Below are 18,479 nucleotides of genomic sequence, written 5' to 3'. Positions count from 1 at the left end.
TGTGGTTCTAAGAACACGCCAAATCTAGTACTACAAAGTTAGAGGTGCAATTTATTAATTTTTGTTAGTTTAATCTACAGTCACGGAATTTTGAAAAGTGACACATTTTCTGTTTTGAGGTTTACTGTTTTTTGCGAATTTTGCCTGTATTTTTATTTGGAGACTTGGAAAGTTGGGCTAACATTGATCAATGGAGCGTTTTCAATAATTGGGTCAGCGTTTTATCGAACCATTGCTACTCTATTGAGTAAAACGAATGTTTTTACATTTAAGGCCAGGTGAAGGTGTTTAGTATCGCAAAAATTGTAAACAACTGCACCTGACCTTAACTAAATTGTGCAGTGAAGACCAATAGACTTTTATCGGCTTGGAGCCTAAAGTCAACGAGAGTAAGGGATGTATAATGTAGCAATTTCTGAGGTCATGGACGCCAGGTGACATGGTATATAAGGTTGGAAAATGAGAGAATGGGAGAATGCTTTATTAGATTTTGAATGTTTTTCTTCAAAATTTAGATGTTCACTTGATTTATATCAAGGTTCTGAAAGAACAGGTTAAGAAACCCACGAAGGCGGGTGACACACACATTTTGACAAATAGATACATTTTGTTGAACACACCCATTACAGATTGTTTGAAATGTCAACTTGAAGAAAACTGAATAATTTTTATCAAGTTGGCATTTCAAACAATCTGTCATGAGTCTGTTCAATAAAAAGCATCTATTTGTCAAAATTTGTATGTCACCGCGACTTCGTGATCAACACTCAGAAGTGTCTTAACCTGTTCTTTCAGAACCTTGATTTGCATCACTACATGCCAAATAGTACATGATTATGACAATGATATAAGAAATGTTTACCGATGGAATCGAAAAAATTAAATTAATAAACGTTCTTCCGCTTTAGTATCAGAACCCTTCTCAAAAGATAGCATTGCAATTCGATAATTATTTGACAACGGACTAAATGCAACAGCGGTACTCACCCAAAGCGCAGAGCTAGATTCATTTGACTATATGGACCTGAACTATCTAGTAGCTCTACGTTTTGCGAAGTAGAACTAACTCAATTTTTAGTCAGTGTTCACTACATTTAAGTTCATTTTCATACAGTTAGTGTATTAGGTCTCTTAGGCCTGGTTTTACCAAGGTAAATATACATACTGATCAGTATGTATATTTACCTTGGGTTTTACTCCTGCCTTTGTGAAAATGAAACGTCAAATATGCCAACTGTCAAAAGATGTTGTTCCTTTTATTTTCATTTTATGCCACAGAGAATGTAGCGCCCGATCACTTTCGAATGAATAATTTTAGTCAATTAAACAATTGAGCTTGATTTTCAGTCGACAACACAACAAAAGAAATCATAAATTGCTGCCGGAAAGATTGTCGTTCTGTTTTTTTTGTTTGTTGATTATTTAAATTAAAAATCACTTAAGCTTGCCATTTTCAAAAATAGAGAGAAAAAAACAAATTTAATTGCTAAAATAAAATTTGATTTAAATATGCTGAAAGAACATAATTATAACAAAACCATCGAAATGAAAAGAAAACCAATGAAAATAAATAATCCGATGTGTGTGTGCCATTTTAAGAGAAAAATATGAAATTCGATTTCAAATATTTGCTGTTAACAATGAAGTCGTCCAACAGTTAATTGGCTGTTGGTTGTTTGACGGTAAGATAGCAATTATAATATTAATGATTTCTCCGATTTATTGAATTATTATTGAAATTGACAACCCAATTCTCCGATATTTTCACTAGAAATTACAGTCTAGTGTTAATGGAAGAAGTAAAAATGACGCACCGTCTGAAACGTTAAAACATTCAAGTGCAATGAGCACAATGGTTGATGTGGCTAATCAAAATGAGCTGAACATTTGAGATATTACTGACCATTGCATTATACATTGTTGCCATAATTGTCGTTAATTTGTTATTAACGTAAGAAAACAAAGAGAAAATCGAATGCGCAGTAAAGACCGACAATAATCAGCTGAAACATTGCTTCAGAAGCACACCGAACCCGACTTTCGAATAGTTGAAAGAGAAAAATGGAAATTTCTGGATGACATTTATTTTCAGACACAATTTTCGTGGGAGCCTGAGGCTTTTCGTTTGGAAGTTAAATTTTATGTTTACCTGCACCAAACGAAAAACGAGGAAACTGAAAATTTGCTTCGAATATTTGTGAATGACATTCGTAAAACAATGTATGGTTTTTGCGTTTCAACTGTCAAAGAGCTACACATTGAAGAGGTAAATAGAGTCTGTCGTTCATTATACTTAGCCACATGTTCGTTTAGCGAAGCATCCGAATCATCCGAATCCTTCTCTAAAAGAATGACAGGGTTCTGTATGCCTTTATACTCTACACTCAATTTACAAACTGATTTTTTTCCTAGTCAGTTAAGCGATTCTTAGGTTATGATATTTTGGCGCAAAATTTAAATTTGCTAAGACGTTTTGAAATTTCGCACCAAAATATCAGAACCTGGCCCTAATTGACTGGGAACATCGATGAAATTCTCTAAACTCTAAAAAATCGGAAATATGTTCAGAGCTAAAAGTCCCACTGTACCTTCAGGATTGTGGGTAAGAGTTGTGTTAGCGGCAAGATCCGTAAGCATTAGCAGTTTGATTGTATGGGTATAACAGTTGCAGCAAACTTAGAGACACGAATTCGGTTGACATTAACTGGGTTCCTATTTTCGATGAATCCCACTGGAAAATGACGTCATTTTTCGTACAGTTCATCTCCCTTAATTGAAATTAGAGACCCTGGGGAGACAAAGGTATTTTAAACTGGTAGCCAGTGATTTCAACTCCAGTGGTATTTTCATGGGAGGACTGTTAGTGTATTTGTAGCTTGAGATCCACCTGATTGCTGTCAATGAAATCATGTCGATCTGCGTAACCAATACCCTCTCTAGCAAACAAACTTTGTTTTGACGCAGTCAAAATACCATCTTATTCCATTGTTTGTAGAACCATACGGTGTTGTCTAATTTCTAATTTTACATGTAAAATGAAAACGTTACGTTGCATTTTTACCACCTTAATGCTACATTTAGGTCTTGACGTAACCCTATAGAACTGTATGAACCTTGACACAGTGATCTGATCGCGAGTGTAAATCAATTAATATTTTAAACTTAGCTGACATAGAGCGACAAGTCACAAAAATATCAAAAACAAAACAGCGTTAACAACGCGGAAGTGGCAGGAAACCAGTCGGAGTCAGTACTCACTCTACGCCGTATGGGCGTAATCTCGCGCCACGCGAAATTCCTACTTTATTAGTGTAATTTCGCGTCCATAAGGAATTTCTTGCTGGTAGGAATCTCGCAACGTCTCAGTTGCGATGCAGGCATCCTAACATTTTGTAAAAGGAAAATCCACTTTTTCTGAGTAAGGATACTGGTATCCTTGATGCAAAATATGTGTATCTCAGTTGGGATACCGGTATCCTAACGTTTTGTTAAAGGAAAATCCACACTTTCTATGTCGGGATACCGGTATCCTTGATACAAAATGCGTGTGTCTCAGTTGGTATACCGGTATCCTAACGTTTTGTAAAGGAAAATCCACACTTTCTATGTCGGGATACCGGTATCCTTGATACAAAATACGTGTGTCTTAGTTGGGATACCGGTATCCTAACGTTTTGTTAAAGGAAAATCCACACTTTCTATGTCGGGATACCGGTATCCTTGATACAAAATACGTGTGTCTTAGTTGGGATACCGGTATCCTAACGTTTTGTTAAAGGAAAATCCACACTTTCTATGTCGGGATACCGGTATCCTTGATACAAAATACGTGTGTCTTAGTTGGGATACCGGTATCCTAACGTTTTGTTAAAGGAAAATCCACACTTTCTATGTCGGGATACCGGTATCCTTGATACAAAATACGTGTATCTCAGTTGAGATACCGGTATCCTAACGTTTTGTAAAAGGAAAATCCACACTTTCTAAGGATACCGGTATCCCTGATACAAAGCTCTAGGGTGTTAGAATAAAATTCGCATCTCCAAAATTTATGTGCCTGATACTCAACTGAATCTACCGCCAATTTATCGCCAGGTACTCGTAAAAATTCTCTAAATCAAGTTAGCCATTGAAAAATGTATGGGCGCGAAATTCCACTATAATATGTGTAATCTCGCGCGGCGCGAAATTACTCGTTACCCTCTATACGTTTACAATTTCAATTTTCTAGTGGAAAATTTAAAGTTTCTGCAATTTTGTTTTGCCATTAAATTCTGAAGTGAACAGAAAATTGTGAGAAAATTTGAATTCCGCAAGACTACGCCTCACTCATCCAAATATATCAAAAATTGTTGCAAACAATCAATCAAATCAAAATCATCGTACGAATCGTTTTTTGATAAAAAAAAATTCAAAATTGTTTTGTAGGTTTCTGGGTTATGCAAAACAAACAATGCATTAAATACGTGTACATCAAACACACACACACACAAACGCATCACAAACCGATTAGATTCATTCATTGACTACGGAATGAATTTAAAAAAAAAATTGTAAAAATGTAATAACTAAATGGAATCGACTTAAGTAAGACCTGATGCTGTTCGTCATAGAAAAGTATTTTATCGTTTTGTTTTGCTATTTTTCTTCTTGAACATCATCATTCATCATAACACTTCGGATGGCATATCGCTCTCAGATTTGTGAATGTTTTTATTCAATAGCGAGAGGTAATGTTGAGATTACTGTGTAAGATTTCAGTGCACAAACCTGTAAATTATCCCATTACTAATACATGAACAGTATCAACATGTCCATTTGAAACATTATCTCACCGATGCTGTATGTCCTGTCCTAATCGAATTAATTCATGCAAGACGCTCTTATCGCAGACAGTTCTCTGTTTGAACAACTGCCTCATAAAATATGGACGCATTTCCTGATAAGTCTCGCTTTCTATATTGTATCATCGTCTCGCCATGTTGTGACGTTACTATTATTTGTCTAGATTGATAAATTGGCAAGTGCAACTATTGCAACTACTACTGCGATATTTCAACAATAGTTAGGAAATCTTCTGGCTTTGAATTTTCCTGGATTTTTCGGTCATGTCAATCAATTATTCTACGTTCTTCTACGCTTCAAAAATGACAATTTATGTTGCCCTCGTAGCTAAAGTTTTATATAAAATTGAATGCCAGGATGGAGCCCAGCACTGCTACTAGCATGAACGAACACTGAATTGACAAGTGTCAAATTTGGAGGCTTCAGTGATACGAGATACCGCTTAGGATTGTTTGTATTTCATGATTTAACTCATACAACGAAAATAAGTCATCTATCTGTATAACAGAAACGCAGTGCCTACTGCGATTTCATCAGCCTCCGAATATTTTCTATGTTCTTGCTAGTAGCAGTGCTGTGGCTGGAGAAAACAGATTATGACTGATACACAAATAGAATATAGGCAAAGTGTACGGTTTTAGATAGTTCTCAGTGATCTCTATTTACACCCAACAGTCTCCAAAAATTCCATCATAATTTAGGTTACAGTGAGAGGCAGTGAAATTTCAGCATGAATTTGCATCAGCTGTCTTTCAGATGATTCACACATATTTTTCACATAAATTTAGTGTTTTATGTTGGTAAATATTACCACTGCGGGGGCCAAAATAAGAGGCTTTTTGACCGTTAAAAAATCTGTTGTTGTGCCTGTTAGGTAGCTGAAAAGGACCAATTTTAACAGAACGTTTACAACCATAGAAACGTTTGGCAACCTCCCTAAAGTTTAATTTCTAATTTTTTTTTGGTCCCAGACTTTAGTATAAACCTCTGACGTTTAATGGTTTCACGTATAAACTTAAGCACTTATAAATTTGACCTTATAAGTGGTCGACTTATAACTTATGACTTACAACCACCTCACACTTATAACTTATAACTGACTTACATATAAGTTCATATTTATAAGTCGACGTATAACTTATACGTCATTTGCGCAAACTGTCTATTACAAAAAATAAACAAGATTTCAAATGACTTTCGATGACAGATTTAAGGCAACCCCTTCGGTCGTTGAATGAATATAATCATAGGACTGAACCTCTGTTCTACTGCTGGGTTGCAGATGCTACGATATCATCCATCGCCCGAATGTCCATAGACTAAGTACGCACTGCAGAACTCCATGTAGGACGTAGGAGTTCACTGTTAGCTTAAAATTCGACCAGTACGCGTATTTGTAATGAGGCAATTTAAGCTATTCATGGGATTTCTAAGTCTTCCGTCAAAGCACCTAGCAGGGTAATAGAGGTTTTTACACGTCAAATAGAGTAGTTTTTTGATACCAATAATACCATTAGCAGCCTTAATGGTAATTTTGCAATGACATTATCAAAAAAAAGGTATGGAAATATTCGCATACTTCGATTACCCTGCTAGGTGCTTTGCTTCCGTTGACTAACTCGTAATGCGTATTATAAGCTTGACTTCAATGAATTAAAACTGAAGACTGATAAGACTAGTAAATGAATGAGCGAAGTCGGTAGTTAATGAAAGAATGACTTACTCGCATGTTTACCGAACAATCGAAATTTTTCTCTCATTAGAAATGGAATCCGTATTGTGACACGAATTTAACAGACACCAAAAAGTGAAAAAGAATTTTGATAAAAGCAGCAATTAAAATTGTTGTTTCGGATACCGAATTCCATTCAGGCAAACAAAAGCGCTGATTATATTGTCATCGACTTTGCTACTCACAATGGTTTCTAACTTCTGTTTCTATTTTCGTTTTTTTTTTGTTTATTCAGATTGTTTTTCGTAAAGTGGAGTGTGCTTCGAATTTGTTTTCCGATTGTTATCTTTTAATTTCTCTATTATTCATTATGGAAACATTTAACGGCGTTCGAACATTATTGTTTACTGTTAAATCAACACAGAGCAAATGTGGACGTTGAACAAATCTTTTTGATATCATTTCGATTTGATTTAGAAATGTTTTTTTTGTTCTTGCAACATACAAGTAAACATTCCACACCGTAATATCTCAACTCCAGAACATACGAATACCAACAGTTCCCAAACTGAAATAGATCCCAATCTGCGCGGGTTTCATTAACCTGTTGCAGGCGGCAAGCATATGACCAGTGATATTATCGGGTCTATTACTTCCATCGATCAAAGTGTTTTACGTGCTTCTGGTGGGTAAATGCAATTTTTTGAGTACATTTTCCGCATTTACCGACCAGAAGCACGTAAAGCACTGGACGTACGAGGTTCCAAATTTTTATTTTGACGAGTGGGAATACAGCCCGTACAGCCCTCGCCTTCGGGTCGGGCCATACCGGGCCCACTCGTCAAAATAAAAATTTAGAACCTCTGACGTAATGTACTATTGATCTGTTGATTTCAAATCTTGTACTTCAATTTTTTTAACATTCAATTTACTGTATAAACGACCATATTACCTAGAGCTTGCCATTAGTTTTGTCGTCGTTATGGATAACAGATGATTAGCCGTATGTGACATGTTAATTCAGAACACAGTTTCAACGTAGCTCCTTAGAATTTGAATTGTTTACATACTGGAGCTACGCGGGTCGTTGTAATCGATATCAGTCAAAAACACTCAAAAGAGTAAAAGTGACGCAAGTCCCTGTGCATACTTCCAAAACAACTGATATCGCTGGTTGTGACGCATTCTGCGCTTGTACGCAAAAACTGTAACAGGAAAAATTTGACCAAAGAAATTCTAGAAACAAAATTTTACCAAAAAAATTTTGCGTCACAAAGTGGCAGATGATTCGGACGTATTAGGACGTATTCTTGTCTATTTTAAAAAAATTTCCTAAAAGTACTTTCCTCAACATCTGCCACTTGCGACGCAAAATTTTTTTGGTAAAATTTTGTTTCTAGAATTTCTTGGGTCAAATTTTTCCTGTTACAGTTTTTGCGTACAAGCGCAGAATGCGTCACAACCAGCGATATCAGTTGTTTTGGAAGCATGCACAGGGACTTGCGTCACTTTTACTCTTTTAAGTGTTTTTGACTGATATTTCAAAAAAAAAATTAAAAATTTTAAAAATTTTAAAAATTTTGAAAAATTTTGAAAAATTTTAAAAATTTGAAAAAATTTAAAAAATGTAAAAATTTTTAAAAAATTTAAAAAAATTTTAAAAATTTGAAAAAATTTGAAAAATTTAAAAAATTTGAAAAATTTAAAAAATTTAAAAAAAAATTAAAAATTTGAAAAAATTTGAAAAATTTAAAAAAAAATTAAAAATTTGAAAAAATTTGAAAAATTTAAAAAAATTTAAAAAATTTGAAAAATTTAAAAAATTTTGAAAAATTTAAAAAATTTGAAAAAATTTGAAAAATTTAAAAAAATTTAAAAAATTTAAAAAATTTGAAAAAATTTAAAAAATTTGAAAAAATTTGAAAAATTTAAAAAAATTTAAAAAATTTGAAAAATTTAAAAAATTTAAAAAAAAACTAAAAATTTGAAAAAATTTGAAAAATTTAAAAAAAAATTAAAAATTTCAAAAAATTTGAAAAATTTAAAAAAATTTAAAAAATTTGAAAAATTTAAAAAATTTTGAAAAATTTTGAAAAATTTAAAATTTTAAAAATTTTGAAAAATTTAAAAAAAATTTAAAAATTTAAAAAATTTTGAAAAATTTAAAAATTGTGAAAAAATTTGGAAAATTTTGAAAAATTTAAAAAAAATTTCAAAATTTAAAAAATACTAAGTTTAGGAAAAAAAATTGAGGCGAGCAGAGCTTACCAAAAGCGAACAAATTTGTTCTACCATACCCATCCACACACACACACTTAAAGGTGTTCTTATATGGGGCCTATATGGGAACTTCGAGGAGCCCTAGCTCCGAAACGAGGCCGGTTCCCCCCAATTTTTTTTTTCTGGAATGTCTTAGAATGACGACTAGAATCTACTCCCAAAATTTCAACAAAATCTAAAGAAGACTTTAGAAGATAGGAAACACGGACGGACGGACGGACAGACGGACGGACGGACTAACAAAGTAACGTAGGATTTTTTCATTTCGTTTAAAGTACTGAAATTGACCAAAATGTATGGAAATGGGGCTTCTTGGAAGATTTTTTGCGTGGCCAAATTTTAAGCTGCAAGAACGTGTGATGGCTCGTTGAACTCGTACGGACGCCTAGTTTTTTTTAATGGTAATTTGGAGTCATTTGTATTTGAATTGTAGAACTTCAATATTTGCTGTATATATGGTTCTGCAGTCTACGACAAAAAAATTTTTTTGAAATTTTTTCTAGTAATAGGACTTGCGTCACGGGCGCTATGCTAACGCGCGCCCATGATATTTTTTACGGAAAATAAATGAAATGACAGTTTCTTATGTACGACAGTTCCTAATCCACAACAGTTCCCAGGCCACAATAGTTTCCAATCCACAACAGTTCCCAATCAACAATAGTTTCCAATCTTTCATGGAAAAGTGATGATCTTTGAATTGTTGTGAAAAAGAAGAGTGAGAGAAAAGCCTTGTGTAAGGACACATGGACACTGGGCAGTGTTCTACAAATTTAGAGTTCCTGTGAAGGGAAGCAACATGATGGTTAGACCATTCTGGTTCACAGTACTGAAACTGTCTCTCCGCTTCAATAGAAGCTTCTTTATATCAATCGATTTTGGATGGTCAATCGATATATTATGGTGTTTACATCAATCGATAATTAACAAGAAATCTTGATTCTAAAATCTTAGAGCCATGTTATAGTACGGATGGATAGAACTGCTCCCGTACCACCATCTGTATCAAATTTTGGGTCATCAGTTAATTTGAATCAAACGGTAAACATTCTTCGAACCGTCTTTATTACCTCAACGTATCACTTAAATGTGCTAAAAGCGATGTGCGAGGAGAGCCATCGATTAGCTGAAGACATTCCAAAAAAAAAATGGCAAAAACTTTCATCTTCAGCCATAAAAAAAACTCGGCGAACAAACAAACGGTCCAACGTGAATGTTTAACTTTTGTTTTCACCAATTTGTTTATTTGGCAAAAATGCTAAAATAATATTTGTCTGCGCCTTGCCCACAAAAAGTTCTCATTAGACACAATGTTTGACTTTATTTAAATATCGAAATTTACATGAATTCGCTTGCAAAAAGAAACGTCTACAACATAAGTAGATTGAATGAAATGAATGCAAAATGTGGGTCACACAATGAAAATGTTTCAAATCTGGAGATTTGTCATCAAAAATCGTAAAAATTTGGCTTAAAATTTTGCACTTAAAGTGAGACTGTACGAACCGATTCGTAACCAGAAAGTTACAAATGAATGTGTTTTACTGTTCAAAATACACATTCCAACGCCAAGTCACATCTTAATTAATGACGCCATTGGAAAGTTGTGATTCAATTTACTGCTAAAGATGGTTACGACGATGTTAGCGGATTTATTCCACCGGAAATGTTTACCGATCTAAATAAACGAAAGTCAAAGAAAGAATTCCGATTTTCAAATTATATCCTCGGAATCTGAACGACCAAAAAGTTTAGCCTCCACCGACCGACAGAGGTGGCATGCGCATTTTTTTTTGGCATGCAGGCATATTTATTTGTTTTTAAATTTTTGTAGGAAGTATGTTGTTAGGCGCTCAAAATTCTCAGAAAAGGTTTGATAGAGTAAAAGGTAGAATTGCACATAAATGAATAGAATGTGTGAGTGTGAGTGGTGTTGAATGAGTTTTCCAACATTCCATCATAAAAGTGTCGTTTTAGTATAGTAGGAGAGAAGTGTGTTCATGCATAATGCAAGTACTGCACGTAAAAAATTCCGGCGCTGCCCATCTAAATTTTCATAATTAAGTAGGTATGAAATTGACCATTACGATTAGTTGAAGAAACTATTGCTCCGCACTGTTAGTTGAATCAATCAAGGCTGTAAACTTTGGGGAGGTCACGCAGATTCAGATGGCGGTCTGCGTGACCTGATGTGGTGATTTTTTTTTTGTATGTAAAATCATCAGACGTGGTGTGTTCCCGCGTATCTAATAAATGGCGGTCTGCATGACCTCCTCAAAGTTTACAGCCTTGGAATCAATTAGTTAAAAACAAGGCATCAGAACAGTCGGAGCGTTTGCTGCGACTTAGCCCCGTACGACCCATAATCCTACTTCGTCCGTAACCATAATACGTCCGTAGCCGTCCGGACCCTATTACGTCTACAACCCTCTAATGCGTCTGTTACCAAAATGCAAGTCAAGTTGGGCATGGTCAAATTTACTGAAAGTGTTCATTTTTAAAATTGCGCATAGCGCAATTACGAAAGCCAGTACGAAGTACCTCTCAAATAAAACCAACAATTTACGACATTATTTTAGAAACCCAAAATTTTTTGCCAACTTTCCATTGGGTATTCAATTATCTCTCAAATGAAACAAAAACTAGCAAAATCGGATGAGATTTACTCGATTTATGTGCAAAAAGCACTTAGGGCCGAGTAGCTGCCTTAGTCCAAGGGCGCAAATTTGAAACTTTTTTCGCCATCATTCTATTCGGCATTCAATTATCTCTCAAATGAAACAAAAATTAGCAAAATCGGATGACATTTACTCGATTTATGTGCAAAAAACACTTAGGGCCGAGTAGCGGCCTTAGTCCAAGGACCCAAATTTGAAACTTTTTTCGCCACGTTCTTTTCGGTATTCAATTACCTCTCAAATAAAACAAAAATTAGCAAAATCGGATGAGATTTACTCGATTTATGTGCAAAAAACACTTAGGGCCGAGTAACGACCTTTGAGCCCTCCCAACAAGCCCACGTTGCATCTTACCCAAAAACAATGTTCAGCAACTTTGTTCTACTCGTCAATACCTTTCATTTGATATATCACAAGCAGCTATTGCGTGCGTATTTCGGTAGATATCGTTGAAAGACTGAAAAACACCTATAGGGCCCTAGCTCTGGAGGGGCCGACCCTACCATGCCCATTTTCGAACTTGACCTTACTTTTGTCGATACCAATCGGGAAAAAAAAGAATTTTCAAAAAAGGTTGTGATTTACTCAAGCTAGAGCGGTCACAGACGGACGGACGGACATTTTTTTTATTGCGGATTCGTCATCTATTAACATAACCAAATGCTTTGCCCTTACTGTCTGCTTCCAATTCGACGTGTTACAAACGGCATATTAATCTTATAAGCCCCCAGTACTTCGTACGGGGCTAAAAACATTCCGTGTGTTGATTGAGGTAAGCCTTGATCAACAAATTTTACACGGAAAGTCGAATTTGATTCCTAGTCTTATGGAAATCACTCTTACATCAAAAGCATGTGCAAGATTGTACTCATCATAAACGCCTATTTGTATGCATGAAGAAAATGTTCACATGCAGTAGACTGTCCGGATTATACGTAACGACACACATTGTAGCCTCGAGATATACTATTTCTCTTTTTAGTAGAGGTCTGCAAATTAAAAAAAAATCTTTTTAGCCGGGAAAAATGTAATTATTTTCCGTCCATTTATAAATTTGCCATTGCCGATACGAGCGAAACGAATTCAACTCAAATTAATGAAATTTACTATTTCACGGACGGCAAGCATATCACCGATATAGAGTGACGAATTTGTTCTCGTACACAGAGAGAAATCCTGGATTAGATTTAAATCTTTTTCGGATTACATATAGGACCAAATTTATTTTTGGATTGAAATCTAATTTTTCGAAAGATTACTTGCATTTAATATTTCGAAAATAATCTTTCGATGGATTAGATCGAAATCTTGCAAGAGATTTAAATTTTTTTATTTTGAAATAAAAATTTTTTTTTCAACTTATATTTGAATATCGAATCAGATTTACTTGTTTTATTTATTCTGAAATTGGGAATTTTATTTGTTTAGTTGAAATTAAATGTTTTTTTTTACTTACTTTGATCAGGATTTGAACTCTTTCACCTCGGTACCTCCGTATCTCCAGTCCTGTACTTTACCACTGAGCTATTGGGTTCAGACCTCGCACTCAAAAATGGCGTGCCTTATTAAGGAAATAAGGAGGTTTTTTAAAAAAATAAGGAGAAAATAAGGAATTTTTCGGTTGAAATTAAGGAGAAAATAAGGAGCTTGGAAGTAAATTTTTGGGTAAAAATCTTGATGATTTTTTATTCGCACACCCCCTGCACGCTTTTTTAGGCTCATAATCAAAAATTACGAAGTTTTTCAAAAATTCCCATACCCATATTCAACGATTTTACACTAATTTAATCCACTTAAATCCACTTAAACGCAATGGGCCACGTTCAGAAACGAAACGTTCATGACATCTGGGTAAACTTTCACGACCAAAGTACATCGTGAGAAATCTAACCTCAAAGTTAAACTTGACAGCGTTAACTCAACGAAACGAATGTTCACTCAGTGAAGAATTTTTCGTTCCTGAACGCGGCCTATGAATTACCATGGTTTAATAGTAAAAGTTAATTTGAAATTATTAACCTTAGCTTACCGCTACTTTCTTATACCATGTCAATTGTTTATTTTGTGGACTGTGAATATTTACGTGTAAATATTAATACAAATAATCCACACAACCCACAAAATAAGACTATGGCTCTTTACAACATTCCATTGGTTGTAGGTCGTGTTTTGAACCTCAGGATAAAACTGTACATTTCTCAATATGCTACATTCCTTAATTTTCTTTTAGGTGAAGTAGAGATTTGAGGTCAGAATTATATCAAATTTGTAAACAACACAAATGAATTTAAGTTTATGTAGGTCTTGTTTTTCTGTGTGATCTACCACCAAATAGTTTGTTGGGAAAGTTTCCCTCTTAGTACATCAGTGAAATAATAAAATAATGATTCTTCCCATAGATGACTTGGAACAGGTAGATTCCATTGACCTTTTCAAGCCTCCAACAGGTCGCACACAAGTGGCGTCCACCAAAATTTTGAAACTTTGGGACCCCCTCCCCCACTGTGCTCTATTGTCGTTAGATTGTTTCTTAGACTGACTTTTTGTAAAGTCGATGCTTTAACTGACTTAGTATGACCGCGCTTTTTAGCGTGAGACAGAGGCAATTCTTTCCAAACATTCGTCCGTTACCTTCAATTCTACCCTCCCTCCCCTTCTTCAACACCGCTCTTCCCATTGAGTGGGAAGGTAGCAAAATTACTGTAATCCACGTGGATATTTTTCTTCAGTAAAATCGACAACAAGGAACTACATTTCTATGGTTTGTTTACTAGCAGTAGGAGATCGGGTGAAGATTTACGATGACCCTATTGCTCAGTATTCTGCCGCGCAGCGATTTTTTTTTATTATCTGTTATCCAAAAATGTAGTTTTCTCGTCAAAATTATTGAAAAATAAGGAAAAAAAGGAACTTTTTCAAAAATAAGGAGGAATAAGGTGGTTTTTTCAAAAATAAGGAAAATCAGGAAAATAAGGAGTAGTACGACCCCTGATTGGGTTCTTAATCTTAGCAAGATTTAATTTCGAACCGTTGTTACGGAGATTTTAATCTTTCAAAGATTAAAAAATAATCTTCTGAACGAAACCTTTGTACCGACTGAGGTAACCATCATAGTAAACGAGTTCAAATCCTAATCGAAGGCAACATTTTTTTTCTTCATTTTTTTAATTATTATATTTAATAAATCTGGATAAGCAACGATAAGGAAGTTGAGCCTGACAAAAGTATTGAAAAGTAGGAAAATATTATAATAAAACGATATTTTGCGCCCCATATTTAATTGTACAATTGATTAAGAAGTATAAGACCAATTTGCATGGAAGAATTTATTTAATTTTGCAACGATTTTCAACTCAAATTAATATTCCTAAAGAAAAGCAAAAAAAGGTCTCAAACATTTCTGTGCTGACAAAAAATTACACATCTACCACCTACTAGATTCTAATCATAAACTCTAGGTACCATAACAACGTTCTTTGAAAAAAAAAAAATCCGTGGCAAAATTGTCTATAGTTAACTTCACTTCTCACTGCTACTATCAATTTTAGCCATTTTAATCCGAAACGTAATCTATCGAAAGATTTAATTTTTGTAATCTTTGAAAAAAGATTGAAATGAAATCTTTAGAAAAATTTAAAATGTTCGTAATCTTTCCAAAGATTAAACATTTAATCTGACTTTTTTCTCTGTGTATTATTTGCTCGTCAAGTGAGTCGCCACCGGTCATCAGTCGTTTTTTATTTTTTTTAGGTTGGCACACATGCATTCGTACATTATACCCGCTGAAAACCCATGCTTCCACCTATATAACAAACCTTTATCTTTACTAACGAATCGGATACTCCATTTCATCGAAGTTTTTGCGACTGATTGATCATTGCTATTACTTCATTAGTTTTTGTAGTAAACATAAACGTTACCACAATCTATCTAACATTTATGTGATATAAGGTAAACGAAACTGGTTGGCAGTCAGGTAGAAAATGTATTATGTTTCCAAACTAAATGAATGCCCTTGGCCATTATTACATACATCGAAAAATAAAACTTGCTCAAAATTTAAAATTCCGAGATACGAATATCCTACCCACACTCTTAATACAAATGCAATTACAATAAAGTCATCTGTTCATTGAGAAATGTGTTGCATACCAGCAAAACACAGTTTTCTCTACTCTCCACAACTGATATAACTTCCTTACATTATCAAATTGTTATTATCAATGCAAATGCAAACTAAATTTGATGTTAAGTGTAGCCGTTTAGTTGTTCTAACAAATTAGTTCGTTAATGATTTTATAAGCGGTTAAAAATTGCCAAGCCCTCATCCCAGCACATTTCTAAAGTAATTTTCGTGATGTGTATACCGACTTCATTAAGTCACGTACGTATAAGAGAAAGAGAGTAGCCGAAACGATTTTAGTGCGATCATGACAAAAAGCTGAAAAAAATCATCTTTGTTTGGTAAAACGACTTATATCAGCTCTTCTCTCTCTCTCTATCTATACAATACATTACAGTTTAGAGATGCGCAACGGGCAAAAATAGTAAATCACATTGAAGAAATACTTTTTCTTTCACTGACAATGTTACCGATTTTGTCCGTGAAGTATTAACTCGTCAGTGAAACTGACCTTAAAGATGTCAAAAATAATTAGCTTTCAATCGGTGAATCGTGTTCAAATAGTGAAAGGAAATGAAATAAATTTGGTTTACATCGTCATGATAGTGGCCAAAATTTAGTTTCATTAACTCAGCGCCTTCACCGGGCGACGAAATAGTATATTTCGTACCTAGCACAAAAAGTCTTCTTTAGCGTGTAAGATGTTTCCAGACAGAGCCGAAGGCGAGGTCTGGAATCGAGTACGAGCTCCGTTTTGATAACGCATGTGCTCAAAGAGAATGTTCTCTCTCTGCCTATGCGCATTTTCTAAACGGCGACCAAAACTGAGTGTATGCGTACCGACCTTAAAAGTTGGATTCACATTAAGAGGCACCGGTACTTTGACGAAAAGCATACATTAGGGCGATTTTTAAATACTGGATTTTAGTTTACTTTTGATGATATCTTTCCACCAGAATCCTTTTTCAAAAATGTACGACCGCAATTCCGTCCACGAATGTGTTAGCTTTCGACAGAAAATAGTTTTGGTTGTAGCAATTTGACCAGCTCTGAGAACAATAAGCAGTTTATGAAAATTTCATTAAACTGCTCACTTTTCTCAGAGCTGGTCAAACGAATACAACCAAATGTATTTTCTGTTGAAAGCTAACACATTCGTGGTCGGAATTGCGGTCGTACAATTTTGAAACAGGATTCTGATGAAAAGATATCATCAAAAATGAAATGTGAGGCACACAAATGTAGGCTACAATTTTAGCTAAGTACTGGTGCCTCTTAAAGTGAAGATTTCTCCGTTTACATGACGTTATGTTGTAAAAGGCGTACTCTCACATGTGCGCTAGTGTTTCAACGCATCTGTTAAGTAAACTGAATCAAAATGGAGATACCTTCTGGTAGCCACCTTTAACATGCCGAACTTCAAGGCTGTAAACTTTGAGGAGGTCACGCAGGTACAGATCTGCGGTTGACACACCACACTTGACGATAAAATGACGGATTTCATACAAGAATGTTATTTTGCCAGGTCCCTTTTATTCAATTCGCCTCAGCTGCGGTAATTACTGTGAAACCGGTTTTTCGAGATGTAATTGAACTTCAAACAATTTTCAGGTACTACGGCACACACCGATCGGTACACAGCAGCTGCAGACCTCTAACACTGTACATTATACTATCAGAGCAGATGAGTCACATAAACAGAAAACATAACAGAGTAACTTTGAACGTTCACGCGTACACAACTTAACTTCTCGTCTGTTGCTCGACATCCATATACACGAAGGTTGTTCAGTTCCGTTTCGGTGTGCAGTGTGTAGTATATAAAACTTGAACAGCTGATAGAAAAGCAAAAATTATGATAATTTCGTGTTGTATTTGCTGTGAATTCCTATTGCCGGAGAACGTTCTATTGCACCTCAAATGCGGTCACATATTCCACGAAAATTGCTTAGCCGAATGGATAAAACGTTCAAAGACCTGTCCGCAGTGTCGCAAAAAAACCTGTCGACCGACGAGAATTTATCCGAATTTCACAAACGCCACATTGGATGAATTGAAAGACCAGTTGGTGGATGTCGAAAAGGAACAATTGCAGACCACATTAGCCGCAAAGGAGGTGGACATTGTATTGTTGAATGCAACGCTTAAACTGGCCACAGAGGATCACAACCGGGAGACGCTCAGTCTACGCAATCAAATAATCATTTTCGAGGAACGCATCAAAGATTTACTGTTCGAAATGAGTGCGGCTAAACTGGCGGAAAAGGAGCATCTGGACAAATTGGATCAATGTCGACGCGAACTGCGGAACGCACAAATTGACTTAAATGGTCGGATGAAGTTAATCGAATGCTTTGAACGGGTAAATGCTCAGCTACAGACCCGTCAGACGGAAATTGAAGTGGAAAACAATCGATTGAGAGAACAGGTTCGCACACTTTTATCATCGGCTAGTTCAGCGATGAAGCGAAAAGTAGCAATGGATGAATTTATGAACCAACACCAGAGCTCGAAGAAAATCGTCATCGATTTGGATGGTGATGATGATGATAACAATGCGAGTGACGACGATGACTGTGTTATTGTTGTGAATGACGGTGTGACTGAGAAGACTGAAAATATGGTCAAAGGAGAGAACTGAACGATGTGCTTTGTTGTATTATATTATAAAGTGCGCAGAGGCCATAAAGATAATTTCGTAAGCATTTGTAACAGAAAGTGTTGTACAACATTGTTGTAGACGTGTATGCATTGCAAGTTTTCCGAACAAAAAAAAAATGTTTTCTGTTTTTAATGAATATAATTGAGTTGAGTTAAGCTAAGCCATTTTTCGGAATTGGAATAAAAACTGAATTTTTTCGATACTTTTACCAAGCAACAA

General features: G+C 35.1%; 1 protein-coding gene and 1 long non-coding RNA gene across 2 annotated transcripts in view; one reads left to right on the top strand and one right to left on the bottom strand.

Annotated features, from left to right (window-relative positions):
• LOC119083740 overlaps window positions 1-5,910 on the bottom strand; it is a 32,875-nt gene extending 26,965 nt beyond the window's left edge. The window contains exons 1-2 of the long non-coding RNA XR_005088918.1: window positions 5,898-5,910; window positions 18-24 (exon numbers count right to left, since the gene is read on the bottom strand). This is a non-coding gene — a long non-coding RNA (uncharacterized LOC119083740). The remainder of the gene's footprint in view (window positions 1-17; window positions 25-5,897) is intronic.
• Window positions 5,911-17,297: 11,387 nt separating this feature from the next.
• Window positions 17,298-18,479, top strand: LOC119083708 (E3 ubiquitin-protein ligase TRAIP-like). Its single transcript, XM_037193497.1, has one exon. The coding sequence runs from the start codon at window positions 17,454-17,456 to the stop codon at window positions 18,237-18,239; it is 786 nt and encodes a 261-aa protein (XP_037049392.1). The 5' UTR covers window positions 17,298-17,453; the 3' UTR covers window positions 18,240-18,479.

This window comes from Bradysia coprophila, unplaced genomic scaffold (assembly GCF_014529535.1).
Source record: "Bradysia coprophila strain Holo2 unplaced genomic scaffold, BU_Bcop_v1 contig_70, whole genome shotgun sequence".
In the NCBI taxonomy this organism is placed as follows: domain Eukaryota; kingdom Metazoa; phylum Arthropoda; class Insecta; order Diptera; family Sciaridae; genus Bradysia; species Bradysia coprophila.
The sequence above is the reverse complement of the archived record's forward strand: the minus strand, read 5'-3'. Positions and strand labels throughout refer to the sequence as shown.

Excerpts from the sequence above, each read along its gene's own strand:
- LOC119083708 (XM_037193497.1), top strand. The coding sequence starts at position 17,454 with ATGATAATTTCGTGTTGTATTTGCTGTGAATTCCTATTGCCGGAGAAC.